The sequence below is a fragment of the Solea solea genome, chromosome 18 (genome assembly GCF_958295425.1).
Source record: "Solea solea chromosome 18, fSolSol10.1, whole genome shotgun sequence".
In the NCBI taxonomy this organism is placed as follows: domain Eukaryota; kingdom Metazoa; phylum Chordata; class Actinopteri; order Pleuronectiformes; family Soleidae; genus Solea; species Solea solea.
In genome coordinates this window covers 20,980,462-20,994,005 of record NC_081151.1, presented here as the reverse complement: position 1 = coordinate 20,994,005, position 13,544 = coordinate 20,980,462, and the positions used below count along the sequence as shown (strand labels likewise).

General features: G+C 39.1%; 1 protein-coding gene, 1 long non-coding RNA gene and 7 other non-coding genes across 9 annotated transcripts; all 9 read right to left on the bottom strand.

The window, feature by feature from the left end:
- Nucleotides 1-7,186: 7,186 nt before the first annotated feature.
- Nucleotides 7,187-10,690, bottom strand: rpl13a (ribosomal protein L13a). Its single transcript, XM_058615610.1, has 8 exons — nt 10,664-10,690; nt 9,991-10,098; nt 9,361-9,433; nt 9,056-9,121; nt 8,740-8,841; nt 8,061-8,146; nt 7,772-7,831; nt 7,187-7,441 (listed from the first exon to the last, which is right to left on the bottom strand). Exons 1-8 carry the CDS (start codon nt 10,688-10,690, stop codon nt 7,232-7,234), a joined length of 732 nt encoding a protein of 243 aa, XP_058471593.1. The 3' UTR covers nt 7,187-7,231.
- Nucleotides 7,568-7,635, bottom strand: LOC131445370 (small nucleolar RNA SNORD50). Its single transcript, XR_009233840.1, has one exon. It is a non-coding gene; the product is annotated as a small nucleolar RNA SNORD50 (small nucleolar RNA).
- Nucleotides 7,906-7,987, bottom strand: LOC131445369 (small nucleolar RNA SNORD34). The gene has a single exon (XR_009233839.1). It is a non-coding gene; the product is annotated as a small nucleolar RNA SNORD34 (small nucleolar RNA).
- On the bottom strand, nt 8,247-8,324 carry LOC131445371 (small nucleolar RNA SNORD50). Its single transcript, XR_009233841.1, has one exon. It is a non-coding gene; the product is annotated as a small nucleolar RNA SNORD50 (small nucleolar RNA).
- LOC131445376 (small nucleolar RNA Z195/SNORD33/SNORD32 family) lies at nt 8,930-9,012 on the bottom strand. Its single transcript, XR_009233844.1, has one exon. It is a non-coding gene; the product is annotated as a small nucleolar RNA Z195/SNORD33/SNORD32 family (small nucleolar RNA).
- On the bottom strand, nt 9,193-9,268 carry LOC131445378 (small nucleolar RNA Z195/SNORD33/SNORD32 family). The gene has a single exon (XR_009233846.1). It is a non-coding gene; the product is annotated as a small nucleolar RNA Z195/SNORD33/SNORD32 family (small nucleolar RNA).
- Nucleotides 10,691-11,050: 360 nt separating the features above from the next.
- LOC131445194 (uncharacterized) lies at nt 11,051-13,051 on the bottom strand. Its single transcript, XR_009233819.1, has 6 exons — nt 12,987-13,051; nt 12,642-12,707; nt 12,343-12,430; nt 11,911-11,996; nt 11,515-11,684; nt 11,051-11,404 (listed from the first exon to the last, which is right to left on the bottom strand). It is a non-coding gene; the product is annotated as an uncharacterized LOC131445194 (long non-coding RNA).
- LOC131445368 (small nucleolar RNA SNORD34) lies at nt 11,756-11,837 on the bottom strand. Its single transcript, XR_009233838.1, has one exon. It is a non-coding gene; the product is annotated as a small nucleolar RNA SNORD34 (small nucleolar RNA).
- Nucleotides 12,510-12,592, bottom strand: LOC131445377 (small nucleolar RNA Z195/SNORD33/SNORD32 family). The gene has a single exon (XR_009233845.1). It is a non-coding gene; the product is annotated as a small nucleolar RNA Z195/SNORD33/SNORD32 family (small nucleolar RNA).
- Nucleotides 13,052-13,544: the final 493 nt, after the last annotated feature.

Sequence of the window (13,544 nt, the reverse complement as noted above, 5' to 3'; positions counted from 1 at the left end):
GCTAATGAAATGTGTCTCTGCTCCTCCGGTGCCTCGGTGTCTAGTCTAATTGAAACCCTACACAGCTTCTGCATACAAATTCATTCCACTGACTGCTGGGACTCCTTTTTAAAATACCATAAATAGGGAACAGAAAAAAAAGCTCACGTCATTTTTTTTTTTTTTTACCATACATAACATCCGAAAACATCCTTGTTATTCATGTCACTGCTGACGGAAATGAACATTAACAGGAGTTTACAGCAGCCAGTCACTCGGGGGTGATCCGGGTAATTTGAGTCATTTTGGAGCCGTCAATATTCTGTTGCTATCACTCCAACTAACGATTACTTCCACAATCGATTAATCGCTTGGTCCATTAAATATCGGTGTTTGTCAAACCAGGAAATGATGAAATGATTCACTTTGAATGATTTCTCTTTTTTTTTTTTATCCGGAGCAAAGAAATGGAGAAAATATTCACACTTAAGAAGCTTAAACAATCGTAAATCTTGATTTAATCATGAAAAAAAGCTTCAAACCGATGAATTGATTGCAGTAAATTGTAAATTACTGCCAGATATGGGAAGTTCTTCTGGAAAAAGGACATTTTTCTTTGACTTTTATGGTTAAAATAAGCAAAAATCAATTGCAATCGTTCAAAAAGAAGAAGAATCGACTCACGTTTTCTTTCAGTACGTTTAAATAGTTGAATAATCTCCGTAAGCCGAGTCACGCTCTGTGCTTTCCTGTAGTATCTCACTTCACCATCGGGGGGCGGTACCAGTCTGGATGCCAGGAATAGGACGCATTCCTACCCAAGTCCCGAAGTTTTTACTACAATCGAGGATTTTGAGAGAAAAGAAGTGAGGTTAGGGTTATAGTGCAGAAGACGAGTAACCTCAGTGTCTTACATATACACTATTACTCTGGAATCTTCACTCAATATACAGGCGAAAAAAGGAGAGACAAGAACATAATCTGGGATTATCCACGTCCGAGTTGCAGGGTTGAGATTGATTCAGCGGAGACGGCGTTGGTTCTGGGTGAGCCGGCTCATGCGTGACCGCGCTTGGACGGCGCCGCGTTCATTTGAATGGTTTACATGCGGCTGACTGACAAACACGCACCTCGGGACTTGTTCAAATGCCAGTTTTTAATCCGCGTTCAGACCGTGGAAAAAAATGCCCTCAGAGTTACATTTGGCAAACGCATTATCTCACCGTGAAATATGTTTGTTTGGGGGAGGGGTTACGGCCTTTGTGTAAATCTGCGGCTCAGCGAATAAAGGTGCAGGTTTGCAGCAACAAAACCTGGTTGTGCGTTTACAAATCAATACGCACGGTTCCCCAGAGACCCGGGTCCAAACACGGCTTCTGTCCTCTAGCTTTTGTTAATCCTGCGTAGTTACTGCTCGTTATCCTCCTGAGTAAAGTCCAGTGGCTTCACACATACAATAATAATGAATAGTACTTCAATACATCAATACTTCAATACTTCAATACTTCAATACTTCAATACTTCAATACTTCAAAAATGAAATCAAATGGACGTTGACCTTTGCGTCCTGATTTGATACGATCCCATTCTGGCTGAAACAACACAAAGTGTGTGCTTTTAATGTAGAATAAAACTGTTTAACTGTAGTAGTGGTCGTTTAAATAGTTAGTTTAATAGTTATAAACCTAAAGATAACGCATGAATGGTTGAAAAAAAATGTCAAGGTTCAAGCTGCCCCCTTTGGCTTCTTATGATCTATATTCCGCCCTGGATTATAACCCCAGTTGACTCTGAATCTAAGGTTAAAGGATGGATCTGCTCAGGAAGATAACGCATGCATTATTTATCACGTTCAACAAAGGTCAAATCCCCCTCTCTCATTAAAATCACTTTTAACTTTGACTTTAAATGATTAAAATGGTCATCTATACTTATAATAATAATGACAAAAACTACAAAAAGCATCGTTCCACCTTCTGTGCATCAAAAATCTGAGCGACTGGGCAACCAGTAACTGTATAATTACACACAAAACTGCTTGAAATGGGACTTAAATGGTTGTAAATACTGGGCTTATGTCAGCTAAACACTGAACATAATTAATCACACAAAAGACCTGAGAGATTATTGGAGGGATTCGTCAATATTTCTGTGAGAGTCAACAACAACAAAGCTGGTGAAAGCTCCCACATCCTGTATCAGCATCATCATCATTTACAGTAAAAAAAAAAGATGAATACAGATACAGTTGAGGACGAGATTAGGGATTATTGACCACCCCTGTGACTATTTCATTGCTTTAAAGGTATTTCACAAGTGCAAAGACTTTTTAACACAGCGTATTATTATTCAAACATCCTAGTGTTATTTTGGATACTTCCCTTATCTGACTTTGCAGATTCCGCCTAAAGAACTGACGTTTTTATTGAGCCGTAGCACAAACCACTGTTGTGCACTGATGTACTAACACCGAGCGTATCGCAGACGACACGAGTCGGGACGTTGCACGTAAAAGCCAACGTGTGGTTATTACGGTAATTTCCCTCGTGCTGTTGCAGGAAGCCTGCGAATCATACTGTACAACTACAGTGTTTTTCTCAATAAAACGTTTTGTTTTTCTTCATTTTAAATTGTTAATGCACCATTGAAAGTTATTGTTAAATGTCACAGGACATTTTCAGTCACACACACAAAAAGTCTGGATAGACTCTGAGGCGTAGGGGATAAGGGGTGAATTTTGTGATGCTGAAAACATTTAAAATCAACTTATTGAGGGTGATCTTCCTATTTACACACAAAAACAAATTCCGGTAAGGGTTTGAGGCTGTCTCTTGAGAAAGCATCGCGCCAAAAACCAAAGAAATCAGTTCCAGACTTGAGGAAAAGTGATTGTTGATGCTCACAAAGCAGGAGAAGGATATAAAGTTATCACAGCGTTTCCAAGTGTCAAAAACTTTCATCAAGAAAGCAAGGTCATTTCCCTTATCCTCAACACTGGTGTACCACAGGGCTGCGTGCTGGGCCCGCTCCTTTACTCCCTCTATTAACTATTAACTATACTGCTGTACATACATAACACTGCTCTTTGCACTTGTGATTGGATGCTAAACTGCATTTTGTTACCCTGTACTTGTACATGTGTAATGGCAATAAAGTAGAATGTAATCTAATCTAAAATACACAGGGAGTCTCCACTGCAACAAACCCGACGGTGACTCAACACACACGGCTAAACGAGTGGTATTTATTTATTTATGGGGGGTTTTTTGTTTCCCCAAACACTTCGTCCCATGTCCTTTTTTGTCCCGTTTTTTCAGCCGTCGTGAAGCTCCAGATTGTATTTACCGACAAATCTGGACACAGCTTGTCTTTTTTGTCATGTTTCATGTCTCTCAGAGAGAGAGAGCAGAGCATTCTGGGTCTCCTTCTCTTTACTTTACGTGTGTGTGTGTGTGTGTGTGTGTGTGTGTTTCCCGGGCCCTGACCACGTTAAATAATAGAGAAGTGGTTAACGCGCGCATGCAGCCGGCCACACAGCGTGTTATTGATTAGTCGTTATAAATAAGCACAGGAGGTATCCACAGCCAAGTCTGTGGGAATGATGTTTATTAGAAAATCTGCTCGCTGGTGGTTGCTTCCTTATACACACATTTTTTTTGCTTTTCCCAGAAGACACTTGTGCATGTTTGTCTCAGCAGAGAGAGGAAACGCTGGGTCGACCATCTGCACTTTTATTCCGCTCAAGGACACTTGACATTGGACGAGAAAGCCAAGTTGACTCGTCGTCGTGACGTGATTATAGTGCGGTCAATACAGGTTTCTGCATTTTCTAAATTCAATTTCAGGCTCTACACGCGCGGCAGTAACCTCTCACCACTCTCTCACGTCGGAAATGTGCTTGCTGCTCTTGTCAGTAAACAGATATAATGACTTCAAGTTGCGCCGCTGAATCGTCGCAATTCCACTCAGAGGTCAGTGAATATAAACAGTGGCGAGGACACGCCTCCGCCTCATGTTAATTATAATGAATCACACGCTGGAACGTAAAGCACATTTGAAAAGGTCTGTGTGATTAACAGCTTTGTAGGCGTGTTCATGTATGTTCAACCGACACAGTTATACTTGTGCATCGGAATGAAACTGATGTGTTTGCATATCTATTAAATAAAATGCGGGAAAACATTATATATACTCATTATATTATTATATATATATATACTTAAAAACATAGATAAATACTGTTGATAACTAAAAGCAATTACGTGTACAGTTAAAATACTGTAGATACAAAAAGGGTCATAAATAAACAGTTGAAAATGAATGACAAAATAATGCATCGGGTGTGTTTAATAACTAGTAAGTTTAAATTGTAATTTAAATAGTTGGTCAAACTTAACACATGTTAGTTTAATGGCCGTAGTGGTGATTTAAATAGTTATATAGCTAAAGATAATGTATGAATGGGTGAAAAAATAAAGAAAGAGATAGTTTAATAGTAGTAGTGGTGGTGGTTTAAATAGTCAGTTTAACAGTTATAAACCTAAAGATAATGCATGAATGAGTGAAAAAATATGGAACAAGTTAGTTTAATGGCAGTCGTGGTAGTTTAAATAACTATTTAGCTAAAGATAATGCATGAATGGTTGAAAAGAAATGCGGAATGAGTTATTTTAATGGTAGTAGTGGTAGTTAAAATAGTTAGTTTCACAGTTAAAAACCTAAAGATAATGCATGAATAGTTTAACAGTAGTAGTGGTAGTTTAACTAGTTAGTTTCACAGTTAAAAACCTAAAGATAATGCATGAATGGTTCAAAATATACAAAAAAAGAGTTAGTTTAACGGTAGTAGTGGTAGTTTAACTAGTTAGTTTCACAGTTAAAAACCTAAAGATAATTCATGAATGGTTCAAAAAATACAAAAAAAGAGTGAGTTTAACGGTAGTAGTGGTAGTTTAACTAGTTAGTTTCACAGTTAAAAACCTAAAGATAATGCATGAATAGTTTAACAGTAGTAGTGGTAGTTTAACTAGTTAGTTTCACAGTTAAAAACCTAAAGATAATGCATGAATGGTTCAAAAAATACAAAAAAAGAGTTAGTTTAACGGTAGTAGTGATAGTGTAATTAGTTATAAACCTAAAGATAATGCATGAATGGGTGAAAAAATATGGAAAGAGTTACTTTAATGGTAGTAGTAGTTAGTTTAATAGTTGAGCGACTCACAAAAGATAGAGTATATAGTGTGAACTATATACTCATCCTGTCACTGTATAATAGTTATTTTGGGGTTGGTTATAACATTATCACATCAAGTGGGAATCAAGAGGACACTCTGGACTGTGTGTGTGTGAAAGCACTGTGCATCAATAGCATAAATAAGTCATATAGATTTCCAGAAAGCAATTGTGAGGTGCAGAATGGGAACTATTAATCTGACTGTCAACATGGACACGTAATAACTCACATTCAATTATGGTGGCAGTTGTGTAAACGCGATAGATCTGCGGGCGCGTGGTGCTTTTTCTCCATCAGGTCCAAGTGTTTCTGATTTTTTATTTATTTTTTTATTTGGTGGGGTTGATGTTAAATGACGTACTTTTTTTTCACGCGGACTGTACAGACGTATCAAATAATAATCGGCTCCTTACTGTTGTCATTACTCAAACATTGAGACTTTTCTGAGTGAACACTGTGGTAAAAACATCTGTGTTCACCACACTGTGGTGAGACAGAAGCTGTAAGAGATGACGACTGTGGTGGAACCATTGCAGGTGTCGCCCCCTTCAGGATCAGCCAGATAAGTCTGATTCGGTTGAATATAACACAACAAAAAAATTACTTTTTAACTTCTCCAAAGAGAGTTTAAATAGTTATAGGGTAGTAGTGGTAGTTTAAATAGTTATATACCTAAAGATAATTAGAGCTGCAACTAACGATTATTTTTCATGACCGATTAATCTGTCGATTATTTTCTCGATTAATCGTTTGGTCCATATTAGAAAACCTTAAAAAAATGATGTTCTCAAATGTCTTGTTTTGTCCACAAAGCAAAATTATTCACTTTAACTGATTTATTTGTTATCCAGAGCAAAGAAATGGAGAAAATATTCACATTTAAGAAGCTTAAACAATCGGAAATCTTGTTTTAATCATGAAAAAAGCTTCAAACTGATGAAACGATTATCAAAATAGCTGTCGATTCATTTATTTTCATTTATAATTAATAGGCCAGGCCTGCAGGAGCAATTTCAGATGTTCATCGTCTTTTTTTTCAAACAGGTCTCAGATGCTGTGATTAGAGAGAAACCAACTGCAGGCAGAATAATCCAAAATGTCCTGTTTTCGAGCCGTCACAGTGATTTCTCCATCTGTTTGTTGGTGGAAGGACATCCCACCCTAACATGGGTGGACAGGCATCAGATAGGCCTCCTGCTGGATTTTCAGTTGGCCCCGGTTTCAGGGAGAAAGGGCTTCTGTGTTTACAACGCTATATAGACAGGGCGAGTGGGAAAAGACGGACAGAAAGTGTGGGGTTTCTTGGTGGTTTTTGGCATGAAGAAGTCAAATGTTTGCCTCAGTCCTAACTCATGACAAATCTGGAGTGACAAAGAGAACCCATATGTGCACAATTGATGACCTCTTAAGATTATTTCTGATAAGCATAGAAATACTGATTTATTATCTACTGTGCATGCAAACCCTTTGCCACAGTCCGATAAAATATTTGCAGTTGCAGGATTTTGATTATTTTTCCAGGTATAACTACTAAAATAAAATTAGTGACCCGAGGGCCGAGAAGTCACTGTTCCCCATATAAACCTACAGGACTATTACGGTAAGTCTTCTACAAAGTATGTTCAGTGAGCTTGAGCTAATGATGCCATTTCAAAACAACCCAACAGTAGGTGGAGCCAATACAAGTGAAGCCCAGAAGTATGGAGAGTTCCATAAGTTTCCATGTCAATCATTACCAGATATTTTCATCCTCCTCATACAAATTAAGTGTGATACTGCTCTCTGCTGGTAGAAAGCTTTAACTGCAGTATAATACAAAGGGAGATTTTTTTTTTAACATGGATCTTTGAACACCATTTAAATTGACCCATTACTGCTCAGTAACTGTATAGCACTGGAAATAACTATGCCTACTTTTCAACACAAGCACGTTTGCATCAGTAAATTGTCCTGTACCAAATAAAATAATTACACTTTCTATAAACATGTATTTATCTTTATTGGCTAGAGAAAATCAGCTCAGACAAGGACACCATATTGTTTCAGAACGTCTGTGTACTTTGCAATCTTGGCCTCGACATTCTTCTCTGCCAGCTTTGTCAGCTTGATCGTGGTCTTTTTCTTGGAGTATCGGAGCTTAGCCTTTTCCTTTCTCTTCTCCTCCAAGGTGGCTGTGATGGCCTGGTACTTCCAGCCAACCTCATGTGCCAGACGGCCCAGGAGGGCAAACTAAAGAGGGATAAATGATTCGGGGAGATGACATTCAGTTATTTTATACTCAAGATGTTGCCTTCCAGTTATCGGGGGGTTTTAATGTCCAAAGCTTTGGTTTATCACACAACTTGCTCCCGACTCAACTCAGCAATCAGATCCGTTCTGTCTCATCAGTAGATCAGTTTTGGGATAAAGGCTCATCACTGTTAAGAAGGAACTGTTGTGGTAGCAAAACCGAAACCTTTTGATTTGATTCTCATTTACCAATTTTACAGTCAAGTCAGCGCTACAATAGAAGTCAGAAGCACCTCAAATCTTAAGTTTGATCAAATATTTGGGGCTCACCTTGCGAGTGGGCTTCAGACGCACAACCTTAAGAGCAGCTGGGACAACCATGCGCTTCCTCTGTGAAAACAAAAAGTCAGTGTCAGACAAAGAATAAATCGACACTTTTGTGACCACTAAACACGTCAGTGACGGCATGTCTCAGTTGTTAGATTGTTGTTTTCAGAGGTCATTCAAACAAGGTAGGTAAGGAAGTTTATGACATCACAGACAGCCAAATTGAAACCACATGTAGGAGCTGCAGGGGAACATGGATTTGCAGCCCATTGTTAACAACCAAGATCATCACCTTGTCATAGGGTGGGGGGATGCCATCAAACACCTTCAGCCTCTCCAGCGCAGCCTGGCCTCTCTTGGTTTTATGGGGCAACATGCCTGGTTGGCAAAGAAAAGATTAAGTTCAAAACACTGCAAAACAACCACTATGGCTCACTCATTGTTTTCTTGTCCAAGCACAAGTGTCCACACGCTAATCGACTCAGCAAACAGATCCGATAAAGGTTTGTCTCATCAAAAGATGATCAGCTTCGGGATAAAGTGCTCATCACTGTCAAGTGTGGAACAAATTATGCTGGAGCAAATAAATCAACTGAACTATACAGGTGGAGCTTGCATGATGCAGTTACAAGATCACTAAACCTTTTAAAGCCTCTGAATTAAAGTCAAAAATCAAATAACCTCCAATTAAGCCGTTGGCTCTTAATACAGATCACTGGTTTCCCCCAATAACCATGGAGTAAAATAAGTGCAACCAAACAAGCATACTGTTGCCAGTAGTACGCTTTAATATTAATTTTAAGGAGCAAGTTTTAACAGCCATCAAATCCTCATATTGATGTTTATTAAGTTAATTTAAGCAGCCATGTCATTCTAAATATCTAAAATAAACCTAGACTATATGCAAGCACTTGATGAATTTTGTATTTTAGCCAGACTAGTATGTTTATCAAGAGATAAGCAACATTCACCTCTGACGGTCCTCCAGAAGATCCTGCTGGGAGCTCTGAAGTGGAACGGTCCACGAGAGGGGTTGGTGTTCATCCTTTTACGCAGGAAAGCAAGATACTTCACTGTAGACAGGGACATGACGGAAGAACGTATGAGCGAGTTGAATACCACCAAGACACTTAAGCAGTGCCCATTACTTCAGTATGTAATGATGTCTCAGATGGTAGTGCATGTACAGTATTCTCATGGTCAGTCAAACTCAAAAAAAATAGTGTGGAATCATCATTGACAACAAACCCTTTGAAATAAAAGCCACAGTGAAAACGCCATACTTACGCTTGTTGCGATAGAAGTTGCCAGAGATGTTGATACCTTCACATCTTACAACCACCACTTTGTGTCCTGCAAGTTATAAAAGAGATATATTAGTTTACACATTACAAAAGTGTTCTTATTTATGCATTCACTTGAATCTCGTCTCAGATGGTAGTGCATGTAAGTTTTCTCATGGTTGTTAAACTCAAGCATAGAAACAGCATCATAGACAAATAGCAGGCTACAGTTATGTTTCTGTATGACACTGAGCACATGTAGCCAATAGACAGTTTTACTATAGTAAAAAAGTATATACACCAACTCACCGAGGAGGACCTGTTTAGCCACAAGGGCAGCAAGCCGACCGAGTAGATGGCCCCTGCCATCAAGCAGCAGAACCTAGATAGAACATAAATGTTGCTTAAGACAAATATCCGCTTGCAAAACATCATTAGTTTATACAGAGTGGTGCAATAACAAACGTCTCGAGAGCCACCGCGTATTACGGCCGCATGGACTTCGGTAACTTACCGGTTATGCTAACACGTTAGCTTAGCTTCAACGCATGCCAACACGTTACGTGTGAGTTACAGCGGGGGTAACGCGGACAGGCTGTCAACTTACGGGACACGCGTGTTAACAACTTACAGGTACATACAATTTAAACAAATGTCACTGCGCCCGTCGGAAGTAGACTAGTGTGGGTGAGAACTAAAGCTAGTGCGCTAACAACGTTGATTTGGTGAGGAAGCTGCCATGATGAAGACATGCCTCAACAGCTAGTGTTAGCCGTCTCAAACGTCTTTAAAATCCAGCCGTAAATCAAACGACAAACAAAACGACGATAACACAACGTACACCAGTGGGTATCACCGACACAATGTGCGTTAAAACGGGCTCTTTAATCGCATTAGATAGCAAAAATGTGAATGTATGATTCCGGAGCAGTTGCCCACCTTATTGAACCGGTCCGCCATGATGCGCGAAAAGAAAGAGGCACGGGGCTGCTCGCAGTAAGAGGCAGGGGCAGGCGGAAGTGACGACACATACTCTACTTTCTTTGTCTCGCGAGATGTGTACGTAGTTTGAACAAGCAAGATGAGTCAGAATGTACAGATGTTATATTGATAATATGATGTTTATTGTGGGTAAATAAAACAATATAATTCAGAAAATTACTGTTATTTTTGGAATATAATCCCTTTATTTTCAGTGCATGTGAGATAAAACAAACAATTTGGCATCTCACTGAACAAGAACTGCATATATACACACACAAACAGATTATAAATATGTATAAACAAGTACATATATCAAACACATTGAAAGTGACATGGTGCCTGTTATTGTATTTCCATGTTGTACCCTTCTTTGATAGTATTTTATAAACACTGAAATCTTTCTAATCCAAAGGGTATATATACACACCTGTACACTTGCATTTAGTGTATGTTTCTATTTGTATGTTAGTCCTTTGTCCCAATTACAGCAACGCTGACTGTTGCGTGAAAGAAAATGGTAAGGTGCAGTTAAGGTTTTAATTTAAATATTTACACATTTACAAAATCATTGTCATTCATGTCAGCAAACAGCTCAGGACCCCAGAACATCTGTTGTATCCAACTTCACCATCAGCTCCTTATGATCCTGTGGCATGTTCAATGTGAGCTGTAGGGCAAGTTTGAGTACAACCATAGATACATTTAACCAAGGTCTGTGTGACCATTTCCTTAGGGTGCATATTTTTTGATAAAATCTCCATTTTAGGGCCACTGAGTCATATGTTGCTTTATTATTCAAGTCCATACCCATTTGATAATATAGGCATTATAACATTTGAAGTTTTACCAGGGAAAGCACAGGTGTTACTCATGACATTAACGATGCTCCAGCAAAACTCAATTACACCTGTGCTTTTACAACTGTGACCTAACAAAATGTCTGCCATGACAAGGGTGCATGGGCTATTAACAAGTACTCCAATCCATTCAAGTAATTAACAAAACACAAAAAATGTTCATTTAACAGCACTTTATTTATACAAGCAGGAAAGTATGTTGTTGACATTTAAAGCACACAAGTGTTTAGGTTATGCCACTTTGCCTGCTACATACACTTCAAATTGCCTACTACAAAATGGGATACATTTGAAATCGTTGTACAAGTTGGATCACAATGTGCAAGGGAAACCAATAGACTCATAGCTTTAATAACTTTCAAGTGCTCATAGCACAATCAGCCACATATTAAAAAACTGGAAGTTTTAACTCCGCCGTCGTGCTTCAGCTTCCTGGTCTTTCCTTTGTGCCCGTCGATCTCGCGCAGTAGACGTTCAATCTACTTGCGCCGTTCAATTTGTTCATGGTGGTGCTGTCAAGAGAGCACAAAAAGTGACGTCATGAAGTCAAACTTTACAACAGCATTCTTCAGTGATTCACACATAGTATTTCTTTTAATCAAGTTTAATGACTGCGTTTTACCTGGTCGGATGAATTTCTCATGTGGTGATGAAAGTCCTGATGTGAGGTCTCAATTGTGTCTCTCACATTAGCTGTGACTGAAGGCACGGCTGAGAATTGTCCTTGTCCTCAAGGAAAGCCCACAGGATGGACTTCAACCTTAAGGGCAGCTGGGACAACATGCCCTTCCCCTGTGAAACAAATATTCAGTGTCAGACAATAAATCGACACTTTTGTGTGACCACTAAACACTTCAGTGACGGCATGTCTCAGTTGTTAGATTGTTGTTTTCAGAGGTCATTCAAACAAGGTAGGTAAGGAAGTTTAAGACATCACAGACAGCCAAATTGAAACCACATGTAGGAGCTGCAGGGGAACATGGATTTGCAGCCCACTGTTAACAACCAAGATCATCACCTTGTCATAGGGTGGGGGGATGCCATCAAACACCTTCAGCCTCTCCAGCGCAGCCTGGCCTCTCTTGGTTTTATGGGGCAACATGCCTGGTTGGCAAAGAAAAGATTAAGTTCAAAACACTGCAAAACAACCACTACGGCTCACTCAGTTTTCTTGTCCAAGCACAAGTGTCCACACGCTAATCGACTCAGCAATCAGATCCGATGTTTGTCTCATCAAAGATGATCAGCTTTAGGATAAAGTGCTCATCACTGTCAAGTGTGGAACAAATTGTGCTGGAGCAAATAAATCAACTGAACGCCACCATTTCAATACAGGTGGAGCTTGCATGTTGCAGTTAGAAGATCACTAATTTTTTTAAAGCCTCTGAATTAAAGCCAAAAATGAAAAACAATTAAGCAGACATATGTTTAAGAGATAAGCAACATTCACCTCTGATGGTCCTCCAGAAGACCCTGCTGGGAGCTCTGAAGTGGTATGGTGGTGCTCATCCTCTTATGCAGAAAAGCATGATACTTCACTGTAAACAGGGACATGATAGACATGAGCAAGGAGGCTATCTCCAAGGCACATAGCAGTAATGCCCATTACTTCATGTTAATGTCTCAGATGGTAGTGCATGTACAGTATTCTCATGGTCAGTTAAACTCAAAAAGAAACGTGAGGAATCATCATTGACAACAAGCACTTAATAAAATAAATAAAAGGCACAGTGAAAAGGCCCTACTTACGTTTGTTGCGGTATTAGTCGGCGGAGATGTTGATACCTTCACATCTCGCAACCGCCACGTTGTGTCCTGCAAGTTATAAACAAAATTAAAGTTTCCCACATTACAAAACATTTACTTAGTTTATGCACTAATTCGTGAGGAAGTTGCTATGCTAGCCACATGCCTCCATAGCTAGTGTTAGCCGCCTCAAACGTTTTTAAAATGCAGCTGTAAATCAAACGCCGAAAAAAATGACGATTACACAACGTAGACCCGTGGGTATTACCAACACATGGGCGTTAAACGTACTCTTTACTCGCTTTAATAGCAAAAATAACAAAGTATGACTCCGGGACAGAAGCTCACCTTATTGATCCGGTCAGCCATGATGTGCGAAGGGGGAGAGAGAGAGAGACACGAGGCTGCCCTTTTTAAGAGGCAGGAGCAGGCGGAAGTGACGACACAGGCAGTGCACTACTTTCTTTGTCTCGCGAGATGTGTACGTAGCGATGCAGAAACAAATTGAGCAGAATGTAAACATTGATAGAAAAAAGATAAAAGATTGATAATATGACGTTTATTGCTGGTAAATAAAAGTATATCATTTACAAATAAGTTGTTATTTTTGGAATATTATCCATTTATTTTCATTGCCATATAACGAAAGTTGGTGTCTCACTGAACGAGAACTGCATATATTCACATGCGCACACACAAACAGTAGATTATAAATATGTATAAACAAGTAAATACAGATTAAAAGTGGCATGGTGCCTGTTATTGCATTTCCATGTTTTACCTTTTTTTGGATAATATTTTATAAACACTGAAATCATTCTAAATGATAAAAAGGTATATATACACCTGCACACTATTTGTATTTTATTACATTTTAGTGTCATTGTCCTTTTATTTTTTATTTTT